The 14,134-nt window shown below is 36.3% G+C and overlaps 1 protein-coding gene across 1 annotated transcript; it reads right to left on the minus strand.

Moving 5' to 3' along the window:
- Positions 1–737: 737 nt before the first annotated feature.
- On the minus strand, positions 738–4,609 carry LOC114366408 (tetra-peptide repeat homeobox protein 1). Its single transcript, XM_028323277.1, has 4 exons — positions 4,532–4,609; positions 2,370–2,666; positions 1,940–2,089; positions 738–1,667 (listed from the first exon to the last, which is right to left on the minus strand). The coding sequence occupies exons 1-4, from the start codon at positions 4,541–4,543 to the stop codon at positions 1,449–1,451; spliced, it is 678 nt and encodes a 225-aa protein (XP_028179078.1). The 5' UTR covers positions 4,544–4,609; the 3' UTR covers positions 738–1,448.
- Between the last annotated feature and the right edge of the window lie 9,525 nt (positions 4,610–14,134).

Here is a 14,134-nt window from a genome sequence, read left to right on the forward strand (position 1 = left end):
AATTAATCGCAATTTTAAAGGAATTCTACGTTTTCATATAACTTTTTTCTAAGCCAAATCAATTGTCAAGGAACACATGAAACCACTATTACAAGCTTTATGCAAATGGACGTTACTTCGCCTTTTTATAAGCTTAAGAAGTTGGAGCGCTAACCTTACGGTGAGAGAAACATTTTCACGCCGCACGGCTGTTTTTGGCTCTCTGAGAGTTTGAAGCTTCGTATTGCTCTCATTTTTGGCGCCACAATGTTGGTACTTGGTTTTTTAGATAGCTTAAATAATAGAGTTTTTGTAGTAATAAAGAATTTTTATAAATAATATTCCATTTGCTTATTATTTGAGCTAGAAAAAAAACTTACGAACTTACGTACTATCACGAACTAGTAGCCGTTTACCTTACCTACCTAAACTGCTAAGTTACCTAAGCGTATGCTTTGATTAGATATTTACTACATTTATCAATAGGTTAATTAGAAATGCACGATGGAGGTTTGACCCACAACTTGATTTAAGCAATGGCTGAGCACAATGGGCTTGCAAGAGCAGGAAGGGAATTGAGACATTATTTACATTTAGATAGTAGAACCTGCCACAATTGTTCTATGTAGTTCTTATAAGTTGGTAAGTTTCATTACTGGAATAAACTAGTAGAGTATTAGGTAATTGGGTAAATATTAAATTGAAACTAGGTAACAATAGGAAAACAAATGAAAATGCGTCTTAAATGTCATATATTTTATTACAAAAGTCGTCGTTTATTAAATAGTTTTTAGTCGACTGCGGTCGAAAAAACTTATTCATTCATTGAAAACTTAAACTAGAAATAGAAAATCTATATACAAAAGTACGTATAACCAGGTACAAACATCCACGTCCCGTCATTGCCCCAAAATTAAACAAAAGAGATCAAATGAAAACATATGAAACGGTTGAAAAAATACTGGCAACTACTAAAATTCAAAAATGAAACTAATGTGGTAACTAAAAAAGAATACAAAACAAATGATAGATAGTACGAGTCTGCTAAAATATCAGTCGAAAGCTACACCCAGATAGTTAATTTTGATCCCATGTCCATTTTCGTTAAAGCTTTGAACAATTCTAGTGTTAATGGACCTTATATTTTACTCCCTTTAAAAAAGGACGGTTATAGCGACCTTTCATTGCACTCTACCCACCTCCAGACGGAAGAATAACTATGATGCATCGTCACCGAACCAGCTTACAACTAGGCTAACCTACATCACATAAAGTAAAATCGTTTGACTGTTTAGATTCCTTATAGAAATGCCTTTACATACATCGATTCTTTCGTAGACACTCGTTTTTAATTATTCTGCAATATTAATTGAACATCTTACAAAAAATTTCAATTTTTTACTTCAGTCAGTCGAGATTATTGCAGATCGTTACCCCAAAATATAAACGAGTGGCTACTCGTAAATCTTTTACCAAACTTTAGCGTGAGAAGAGAAGCCATGCGCTAATCCATGTCCGAGGCCTAAGCCGTGGGCGAGGCCTAATCCGTGGGCGAGTCCGTGGCTTTCAGCCAAGTACGGGCCGGCTACGGGCCCGTGCGCTACGGGGACGGCTACGGGCTGAGGCACTGGCACGGCTACGGGTTTAGGTACGGCTACGGGGTAGGGCTGGGGAACCGGCACTCCGACCTGAAAAACAAAAAATATATTTAGCATTATTTTAACTGCTACCTCAATTATTCAACTCTAAATAGGTAGTTCAACCGTTTTAAACTTGAATGAAATAGCTACAGTAGGTACTAAATTAGCGCTGTTATGGCAAGTTGAAACAAAAAGCTGACAAAGGTGACCGAGTTTCTTTCGCCAATCTCAGCACCAGTGAATTTAGGATTTATTTGTATACGTTTTCTAAAATGGGCCTTTAATGTAATTTGAGTTTGAAACTAGCAATATTTACATACTTGTTTGATCACTGGGACGGGTACAGCGTGTGGTACAGGGTAGGGCACCGGCCTGTCGACGGGGACGGCCACGTGCTTCTCAACGGCCACGGGGTAAGGCTTGGGCACGGGGACGGCGTAAGGCCTATCTACGGGGTAGGGGACGGCGACCTGAAAGAGACACAGGAGTTGTGTTAATTCAAGATTCTTAAATAGTGTCGTGATTTAAAAAAAATATTCAGGATAATGAATGAACGATGGTAAGATATAAGATTTATTGATAACACTTCATTCAATGTAAATGAAAATTCATAAAATAATGAAGGTAATTACAAGAAATTGGATCAACAAATTAACACTGAAAGTGACAATGAAATGAATGAATTATCCAGAATTGTTTTACAATTTAACCCGATGATAAAAACAGTTCGTTTATAAAACAACAATATACCTTAACGGGGTATGGCACAGGCCTGTCAACGGCTACAGGGTACGGCGCTGGCACCGGCACGCCGACATGCTTCGTGACTGTAGTATGGACGTCCGCACCTACAATAGTCCCCGAACTTAAGGCCAGGCCTGAGCCCAGGCCGCCCAGTCCGTAGCCGTAGCCGTGCCCGTAGCCGTGCCCGTAGCCCAGGCCGTGGCCTAGCGCAGAGACCCCGTAATGGCCGACCAGGCCGCTTCGCTTCTGCACGACTTTGCTCGGTTCAGCCAAAACCGACGCTGTCAGGAAGAGGACTGCCACCTGAAAAAGAATACCTAGGTGAATTACGTGTACAATAAATGAACATAGATGTTCATTTAGCAGAATAGTGGCAGAAGTATCGGCATGAGTGACAGATGACTGTCTCCATCCATTCATATCAGATTAAAAGGTCAAAATAATAATATTATTTTATTATATTTACTTTTAAGCATTAAATATGATCAAAGGTATGGCGTGTACACCATAATTATGTAGAGAAAATGCATTATGTTCACGGTCGTATCAATAAATTAAATAAATCTGTGATAGGCAAATAATAAAGATAAATTATGTTTACTTTATATACAGAAACTTGTATAAAAGTTTCCAAAAGCATTTTAAAACTACATTCTCTAAAGAAAGCTCATTCAACAAGTATTCCATTCACAGGCGGAAACTTCCTTCCGTTTGCCAAAACTTGAGGTTGCGTTGCATCAATCGCATAATTACTGGCAGACAATGCACCGATCGCTTTTACTCGTTACGTGGTGTGACTCCATCGCACCATTGATATTCCCATGGCGGAACGAAATCGAAATTTCGTGCGTGCATTGGGTAACAAAAAGGATAATTTTGGCGTTTGTTTTGGCAGTGTTATGGTGAGGTTATGGCTATTACGTATTCGGTGTCGTGACTTGTAACCTATTGGTGACACTGCAGTGGTATTGAGGGTACAGTCAGCGTCAAATAGTTCGTGACATCCAAAGTAGCCAAAAAGTTGAAAACACCTTATTCCAATTGTAACAAAGACGTGTTGCGAACTTTTTGGCTACGTTGGGTGTAGCGAACTATTTGGCGCTGACTGTAGGTAGGTACTAGTAGGTAATTAATAGTTATGACTAGATAGGAAAGACTACTGAAAAGTAATTTATATGCAAATTATTTTTTGTTTATGTTTAATACATTTTACATGTAATATACAACATTTAAAACCACAATGACTTTTAAATGAAAGTCAACTTTGCAATAAAATATATTACTTTACATGAAACGTAGTTTATGAAAGTACATAGGCATACATAAAAAATCTTGTAATTATTTAAGTATTTTTTAAAATAATTTATATGACATTGTGTATAGAGAAAAAATAAAAAACTAGGCTGTAGGCACTTCTATTCAATCTCACTTATGTTATATTCGGTTTACCTAATCTGCGCTTGGACAAGTTGCGTGAAAAAATATCCGCACGTAGCGTACCTACTAGCGTCGTTAGTGTGAATGCATGGATCATGCCTTTGCCTTCTCTTATCGACAATAATGAAAACAAACATTCACGCGTCATTTTTGTAACAAATAAATTAATAGGATTTGTTTTATAATTATATTAGCTATCGAAATTAAATGAAGGAAATTAATTTTGTTTAGAAAATCATAATTTTTAATTAAAAAATAAATGTTTTATGCGGATGTTGGATGATAGGTGATAGGTAGGTAAATACACATGTTACAAGAATTAAAATATTTGTTTTTAAATTAAAAACTTAAGTAGGAACATCAACATGTACTTCGATCGACCTGTAAGTACCTGATCTTGAATATTTCATCATTATCATTGTTTCGTTTATCAAACATTTTTTGTTCTATGGCTTAAAGTTTTTTGAGTACCTCCCAACCAACTTTTGATTTTAGTTATCTTGTATTGAAATTATGGGAGGACATTTGCTCAATAATTTATGGGCCAAAATTATTAATCTTCTTTTATCCACTCGCACGCATTTATGAAGCTTTAAATAAATCTCCATGCAAGATCAACAGATGTTATTTGCTTCCATTTAAAGTCCGTAACAAATCCTCAGATCCCTAAAATATTTATTACCTAATTCATAAACTAATTTTATAAAATGTCATAACTCATTAACACTTACAAATGCCTTCATTTTCAAAACAATGTAACACACGCACAACACTACAAAATCGATTACGTAATTAGGATCACCGTCCACTGCGACGCGCACTGGTCATGTGTGACGCGTTCCACTCCCGGGACTTATATAAGGGACACCGTACACGACCCCACTATGCTATTTTGCCAAACGCAGGTATTTGCGACACTGCACTATAACTGAGAGTTACGGTTATTGGGCCAATTCGGGACTATGCATGCATTTTATGTTAAACAATTAGCTTTTATTATTTTAGCCATATTGAGCCAAAAATGTTGCAGCCTGATTTTTTTCAACTAACACTTAAAATTTCAATCAATGTACGACCGCAAATCCTTCTTATAAACTTAAAAAAACAATACAAGAAATTTTCACATTTGATAAAAAAGAAAATAAAACTGTTATGACCTAATTAATGGTCAATGGAAATTAAAATTATGACTCTTATACAACGATTCACGGGCGAAATAAATTACCCATATTAAGGAAAGTCTGAAGAAATGATTAAATAAAATAATCAGTGTAAATAAAAGTGCATTATGGAAATCAAATTGATTTCTTGCTATATTTAGTCATTTCATGTAATGTCGGATAGCGAGAGTCTAATGTAACCTCATTTAGCCGTTTCCCTGACCATTGTAATCTGAACCGTATCTATACAGTATTCTGAACATTGTTGATACAGTTTCAGGGATCACTCACTAAGTAAGGAGGTCTTGGTAAATTGGACAGTAAAGTGATATAAATTTTAACAAGGATCGGCGCAAGATCCTGGCCCGTCACTGTTAAGTGATATAGCGACAGTGAAATGTCGCAAAGTAAATATTTGGTTAATTGATCAGAATATCCTATAAAGTCCCGGTTATATTGCTAGGTAGAATAATACGTCATGTGAATTTGAAACTTTACAATCTGTCATGAAATATGATTTCAAGCTTTAGAAAACACGTGAGGCCCTGCCTTATAATCGTAAACAAACGTCAATGGCTAATGGTTCAGTTATTGGGGATTGATTTAAAAAAATATACCTACTGAATCCGCTAAAATTTTAGCACGGAAAAACCGCCATAAAAACATTGTGATTCTCTTTAGTTATCTTTACTATTAGATATCATTCATAATTTTGATATAAACTTAAAGTCATAAATTAATGTTTTCATGTCATTTTCTAGTCCATGTCGCAACAATACACAGTGCATGGTGTGGCCGCAGCCTTTGAAACTGAGCAGTACGTGGTATTGTCGTGAATGTGATAACCGGCTCGCTCTTGACAGAGCTACTCATACAAAGTTGTATTAATTAGAAGACTTCAGCTTCACACCAATATGAAAACTTTATTGTCATACCATGTCGCACCGAGTCACACCGCGCGTGGTGTGGCCGCAGCCTTTGAAACCTGAGAACAGTATTGTCGTGAACGTGATAACCCGTTCGCTCTTGACAGAGCCCACGCGCAAGCAAAGGTTTAATTACGGTTCAAGGCGAGGGGTGAATGTTGTCACGAGCTGAAAAAGCTTTCAATTATTGTACTCATACTTACTTAGCATTAACTTCAGCGTCACAGTCACAATAGTACACGTATGAAAGCTTTGGAAGCTTTTTTGACTGTTTTTGTTGCATGTCGTAGTGCATCATTAGTATTTCCATATTTTCCTTATGCAACTTTGGATCAAATACAATTAGTAACTAGGTAATTTATATTTTTCCGTATAAATAGATACTAAACTAGTATTATGACTTTATGTAAAATGAGAAAATTTAAAACCAAAACAACTTTTTCTTTATTGTCTATTGGTAAAAAAAAATGCTGCCTGCTTATTAGACGTTATCGCAATACTACTAACATAAATAGAGTCAATAATAATTGTAACTTTTAAATAAGTACTAGGGTCTAAGTTACCAATCACTACATAGGTACAGTAATAAATGTGATAATTGCTCATTTAGCTAGTTGCTAACCCCATAATCAAGTTAACTATTGAGCCACTGACGGATACCCGTTAAAACTAAACTGCTGGCGAACTATTGCGGACATACAAATAGTGTTTATTATTATAGGCCTGCTGCAGGGCTAATGGGATGTCTGCCGGGCCACACTCTTGCATAATTTGGACATAAATCCAAGCTACTTCGAAATATGGGTCAGAGTTGCGTCAGCATCCGTTTATTTGAATATCTCCTATGTATTGTAATTACGATACAAAATTGCCTTTCCACCGTTGTGGAGGTGATTAATTATTTGCTACAAGATATCCAGCCAATTAGTTCTCAAACTTCAGGAAGAGATCCGTTTAAATGGCGAAGCGTGTATGTGTGCGAATGTATTTTTCTTAAAAGAAAATCCATTTCCATATGTAGTTTTTCTCAGTTTTCCAGAGTTTGAAATATATCCGGGAAAGTTTACCAATTTTTGTCATAAGACCTTCCTCGGAATTGGTCTAGCTAGAATTCTTTAGTAAAATCCACGGCTACTCTGGAATATGGGTCAGAGTTGCGTCAGCGTCGGTTTATTTGAATATCTCCTATGTATTGTAATTTATTTTCTTGTCCTGTGTGGTGTACAATAAAGTGTGTTCTAATCTATCTTAATTATGGCCTTTCCACTGTTGTGGAGGTGATTGATTATTTGCTACATGATACCCAATTAGTTCTCAATCTAGAGAAGCCGCTAACGCGGTTGCTGTTGTAATTTTTTTGAAAATTAATTTGTTTTCCAAATTATCCGGGAAAATTTCCATTTTTTTTATAAAAAAAATATTTTAAATATAGGTTAGGTTATCTAGTAAGAAATAGGTATATGAGCGTATTGCACCACTACGAATACACGCATCATGACGCATGCTGCCTGCACACTGCGGTGCGTCATGCGTGTGTATTTCACATCACGCACAGTCTGTCTCCAGCCTTATTTGCCGTATGAGATTTATTTATTTATTTAATTAATCACCAACAAGAAGAGTATAACAATTTTCATTTTCATTGAACATTATTTTCATTTCATTATTTTTGCCCTTTCCTAATCTCTTCTTATTATTTTTATGTACAACTACCACAATAACTATTTCATCAAATAGCAGCGCTTATTTCCCTGTACACGATTTAATGGCACCAGTACCAGTTTCACAATTGAGCTGGCGAAATGTAACAGATCCTTAGCGGTGTGGCAACCGTGCGGTCAGGCGATCCTACCTGATATAATCTAATGCCTTTTTGGATATGCATTTTTTATTGTTTTACATCATAACAAAGTACTTAATGACTTCTTTAAGTTGAAGCAAGTATAACGTTTACATGATTTTGAAAGACGAATTTAATTTTTTCAAATAACAATTGAAAAAGGCATATTTTAAATTTGACAATTTAAAGAGAAAATAGGTTTTACCTGCTTTGTTTGATATGATTGCAATCTCTCTGATAACAATTTTGAAGGATGATACTTATTATGATAACATAATTTGTAGATTGTAATAGGTAGGTACTCTCTCAATTTGAAGGTTCCATGTTCTATTCCCATGTGGATCACTCACTGTGTATGTTCTTAGTTAGGTTACGGGACTATTCCTACCTCTCGTTCCCACCGCTGCAACTCCTGTGTAGCCAGGATCTACAGCTTGACCGCCAATAAAACCCAACCAGTGAAGGTAAATTTTGTTCCGGGGGAAAGTTAAACTGTCATTGGACCCGCAACGTAATTAATCAGAAGAACATAGGAGGAGTTGGAATTTAAGGTTCGACTTCTCTCCATTGCAGAGCGGATGACAGGTGACAAACATATTTCATTTTCCAAAAGCTTCCTTGCTCCGTATGGCATTTAATAAGCCATCGATCTGACATGCCTTGTTAATCGCCTATGGCGTCCACACCAGGGTTGTGACCTCAGTTGTTATTAGTTACAGAATAGATCCAATCCAGCGCTGGTGAAGCAATACAGGGTGTTCAACTGTGGCCGGTGGCGCTATCGGCCACGCTATCCGATGTCCGTGATGTAAGGGCTCGCTGTAATGGTAAACTGGCGTAAACAAAAAAACATTATTGGAAACTAAGAAAAATTCTTCTGTCTACAATGGTAGTTTTTCACGTGCAAGGGCAAAAGAAAATTCAATTGTGGTAAACTTTATTGTGACTTCGATCGATCTGCGTCTCAATTTCATCTGATGACGAGCTTAAGGTCATTATCGCTTAAAGGCACCAAGAATAAGAGGACACGAAGACAAACCATAAGCTTTTTTATGTAGTTACGAGTGATTTACCTTTTTCAAATATTTGGAAAAAACTTCAATTACTTTTCATGGACCTATAAAAAAAGTCGGACGGATTCTCATCAACAAAATACTGTGACATTAGGATACACCAGCTTGCCTGTACGTACAGGCCGGCACGCACACATTCACACCCTGACGCACCACTTCGAGTGCAAACTTCACACAGTTGACACATTTAGGCGGTGAAAAAACAACACGAATACGACATGTCTTGTGTGATGAAATTGTGTAAAAACCGTTCTGTTCGAACAAACAAAAATTAAGGAATCACATTTCACAGGTAAAATAATAATCCAATCACTTATTTCCCGACATTAAAATATTGAAATAAAAAATAAAAAAATAAAAAATGTATTTATTAATTATTTATTATTTGTAGCGCGAGTTCCGTCCGTCTTTTTTTATAGGTCCATGTTACTTTTCATAAGAATGCTACGCGTTTCAACAGTATAGCACATTTTATAAAAGAGGATGAAAGATTACAGTTGTAAAATCATTAAACGACTTAAAAAAGGAAGAGGTTCTCAATTCGGTTGATAAAACTTTCTTTAATTAAGTTCTTTAGTAAATTAAATACTACCAAGGCGCAAAATAATGTCTTAAAACTTATGTAAGGGCTGTTTTAAATCTTGGGCACGTCTAGCATAAACGCTTTGTCTGCAAGTTCACCTAAATCCTGTAAGTTGAGTAATGAGCCACAATAGGAGCTTACGGCTTATGTAACGATCGTGGGCTGCATGCTTAGCCGCTTTGTATTTATCTAGGGCTAGATCTAGATTAGGCAATAAAAATACACCTACATTTACATATTTGGATTTTCTACAAAGTTGGTCTAATAACATGACGAAAGGTTATTACTAGAAGAACACGAAACTATATATAATATAAATAATTTGAGAAAACAAAAGCTTGTGATCAGGCTTGGTCAAAATTATGAAAATTGGTGTTTTGTTTTTCACATATTTATGTATTGCGTAGTGCTTAACATAATGGTAAAAAATATTATTATGATGTTACTTTCAGACACAAAAAGTGTCTAATGGTCACAGACGAGAAGAGCATGATCGATATTTTGATCTATAGTTGATGGATCTCATATCTCGTAATCGTAAAAACAACCGTAAATCAATATTTATTTCCAAACGTTTTTAAGTACGACCAACACTCTCAATTTAATGACTAATCTATAGTATTGGAGACATAAACTACACCGTTTGAAAGGGACACCGTTCCCACAGTTCCTAGATCTAGATTAAATAACAAGGTCCCGTCCAAAAGAGCCTAACTTCTAATTTAAATTTAGGGGAAATTAAAGTTAATTGGTTTGTGATAAAGTAGCTTTTCTTTTGCGGTAAAGAATCCATGGTTATAAGAAGAATGCTGCGACGCTCTACTTTCCACAGTTCATAGGCATTTCGGAGCCAAGGACTCTGTCCTATGTATACGTAGGTATATTATGTATAATAATACACAGTGGTCGGACTGGTCTGCCATGTAATAGTTGTGAAAGATCATTCGTATAAATGGATGCGGAATTTAATTTGCTGGTATTTGAAGACAAGACTTCATTCTGCTTGAAACAGTCACGAATTCTACAACCGTTGCCAATAATAAGGGGATATAGAATTGTTTAATAACTATACATATTCGTTACCAATACTAATAGGTACTCCCTTTTGGTAATTTTTACCACAGCGTTATCAAGTCCCAAATTAAGTAAAACTTGTACATGGGAACTGACAAAGTTAAACACATTTTATAAATACTTATGTACAGTCGCGGAATGAAAAGGTTCGTCACCTTAGTGTCGGTTTTCGCTTGCACCAAAGAGTCAAATCTGCCAACATAACAGTGCAAGAAACAGTGCTGCTAACATTTAAATAAATATGACGTTTGCTGACGAATAAGGTTTTGCTTGTTTATTTTTCTATCCCATCAGTGCAATGCAATGATGACATTGACCAATTGACAATATAATAGTCTTTTTTATTTAATAGACATAATAATGGCAGGTTGAACCAACAATAGGTTTTAGTTTATCAATCATAATAATCTTCTTGACAAGATAAATCGTCAAACAACTTTGATCTGAATAATTTTGAACTTTACTGACGAACAGTTAAAGATTATTTTCTGTAATTTGAGATTATTCTGTAACATAGTTTCAAAAGGTAATATGTGCTCGCGATTCGTTGAAGAAATCAATTTGAAAACTGACGAACCTTTTCATTCCGTTACTGTACTTACTTTTTTTAAATAAATGCCTATGAGGTCCAATACCTATAGAGAACAATAATTCAATAAGGTATGTTCACGCCGATAAATATTTGCTATGTTCGATGATCGCACTGCGCTCTATTTCGTCTCGTAGTAGCTGAGCTCTCAGACAGAGAGCCAAATCGCCTATTTATAATATTAAAGATTTACAATATTTAAGAATTTTATATGATAAGTACCTACTTTTGTTCCTTAAGATTAGTATCATAATGACGTCATCTGCATCAGATGCATAAAATTATCAGCATCAGCTAATGAACCAAAAGTGTGCGTCCTACATTACAATACGAGGGCTGCACTAAAAGTATCGGGAATGGAATATTTCCACTGTTCCAGTCATATTAAAATCTATTTAATTGCAAACTCCAGGGTTTTAAAAATCGTATACCATTTATTTATTTAAAAAAAGATTCTCGGTCGTATCACAAGGTCTTGTCAAACTTGTTTAGTCGTTGAGAAAATGGAATTGACTCGAGAAAATTCAAGAGCGATGATTTATTATGACTTTTGAAGTGGTTTAACACAAAAACAGTGTGTTGACCGGATGATTTCTGCATTTGGTAATGAAGCCCCATCCAAAACCACAATTTATCGCTGGTTTCCTGAATTTCAACGTGGACGTGTCAAGCTCAGTGATGATCCCCGTCAAGGTCGTCCAAAAACTGCAGTCACCTAAGAAAACGTTGATGCTGTGCGTAAGCTGATTGAAGAAGATCGACATGTGATATACCGCGAAATTCAGGCAACTTTAGACATTGGCATGAGTCAAATACAAATAATCTTGCATGAACAATTAGGTGTAAAAAAGTTGTTTTCCCGATGGATACCGCATTCGCTCTGTGAAGAGCAAAAAGCGGCTCGCGTTACTTGGTGCGTCAGAACTCTCGGGAGATTACATGCAGGATCCTCAAATGCTGTATACAACATCGTATCAGGTGACGAATCATGGATATACGCGTACGAACCCGAAACAAAAAACCAGTCACGAGTTTGGGTGTTCGAAAATGAATTAAAGCCAACAAAAATTGTTCGTTCACGGAGTGTTGCAAAAAAAACGGTGGCCACGTTTGTCTCCAAAACCGGCCATGTTGCGACTATTCCTCTTGGGGGACAAAGAACGGTTAATGCAGATTAGTATGCTAGCATTTGTTTGCCACAGGTCGTTTCTGAACTCCGTAAAGAGAACTGCAACCGCCGCATCATCCTCCATCACGACAATGCGAGTTCTCACACCGCGCACTGAACAAAAGAGTTTTTAGAGCAAGAAAACATAGAATTATTAGTCCATCCGCTGTACAGCCCCGACCTAAGCCATAATGATTTCTATACTTTCCCTAAAATAAAGAATAAATTGCGTGGTCAGAGATTTTCATCACCTGAAGAAGCTGTGGAAGCCTACAAAACGGCCATTTTGGAGACCCAAACTTCCGAATGCAATGGTTGCTTCAATGATTGGTTTCGTGTATGGAAAAATGTGTCAAATTTCGCGGAGAATACTTTAAAAAGCAATAAATACATTTTTAAATAGTAATGTTGTTTCACTTCCTTGATTCCCGAAATTTTCAGTGCCGCCCTCGTACACTAAAAAATAATCATGAAAAAGTCCTTCCATGCAATATACCTAGGTAGTTAGATGCCACCACAATATATTATAAATTGCATCATTCAATTAAGTGTTTAACCATGCGAAAATCCGAATGCCATCAATCAACACGTCTATGCCGACGTTATGGGCACGCGCATTACATCAGAGACGAGTGGGCCAGACAAAAATGCCGCTCGCCTCACGATCACACTGTAGGCTACTGGATTAGGACTTTCCTAGAATGTCCAGAAGTTTTCCTACACACATAATAATCAGATACCCTCCCACAATAACTGTACCATCCCAATCGCTAATGCAAACCTTATGCTTCCAACTTTAGGGTGCAGCTAGCTGCATGGTTAAGTTTGTCGAACTGCAGACGGCTAGGTGCGGCTCTTCATATCGTTTTTATTACATTTTCACCGGCGAATGACATAATCCGATCATACCAACAGCTCTCGTATTTGGTTCGGTGCAATAGAGACGTCCTCATAACGTTTTTACGTGCGTGGAGCTTAATTAGAAATGTATAATTAGCAAACTAATTATTTAATTAAGTGGGTACGTGTATTATAAATATCGTAAATAGACTATGTTAAATACTTATTTATATTATCTTTTGAACAGATAATTAATTACCTGCCTATTTTTACAGGAACGCTTTTCTGCTCAACATAGCATTATGAAAGACACTATGATTATACAGGGTGTTAGGTAAATGGGTATATGAGCCGACACTAGCCCATGTTAACATATGCATATAAATGGTATGGTGAAGTCAGAAAATTGATATCATAATTTTAATTTTCATACAAATCTGATTTTATAAATTTTATTTTGTATGAACATTTCAAAAATTAAAATGATGATATCAAATTTCTGACTTCACCATACCATTTATATGCATATGTTAACATGGGTTAGTGTCGGCTCATATAGGTACCCATTTACCTAACACCCTGTATTTGTTAATTAATAAATAATCAACTTTAAAACCACATAATTTGCATACAAATAATTTGTGTTTCCAAAATACTAATCTAGACAATAGAAAAGGTGACCGCTATGGGCTATAAAGCATCGTATGTCTTGACTTGGGCAAATCAGAACGATTGACGCCACAGAAAGGCTAAATTGGGAATAAATTGCCAAATCAATTACTGAGTACTACCGTGTAGCAAGTGCAGGTCTTAATCCAGGTCATAAATCTGTATTCCAATAAGTGCTGGGTCAATTGCAACGCGGACGGTATGCTAAGTCGCGTTATTCACAACTGCATATTACAAACTGCCCGTCGTGTTACGGAGATACCCGTCACGTTTGTCCACACTTCACTGGAGCATGTCACATGATGACACTGCATTTGAATGAGATGGGTTTTTTAACAAGTCGCACAACCTTACATGCAGTCTAGGAATGCACATGAAAAGGCGATGATCCGGTATTTTTAAGTCACACTAT

Source organism: Ostrinia furnacalis, unplaced genomic scaffold, assembly GCF_004193835.3.
Source record: "Ostrinia furnacalis isolate ACB-3 unplaced genomic scaffold, ASM419383v2 OfSCF0631, whole genome shotgun sequence".
Lineage (NCBI taxonomy): Eukaryota > Metazoa > Arthropoda > Insecta > Lepidoptera > Crambidae > Ostrinia > Ostrinia furnacalis.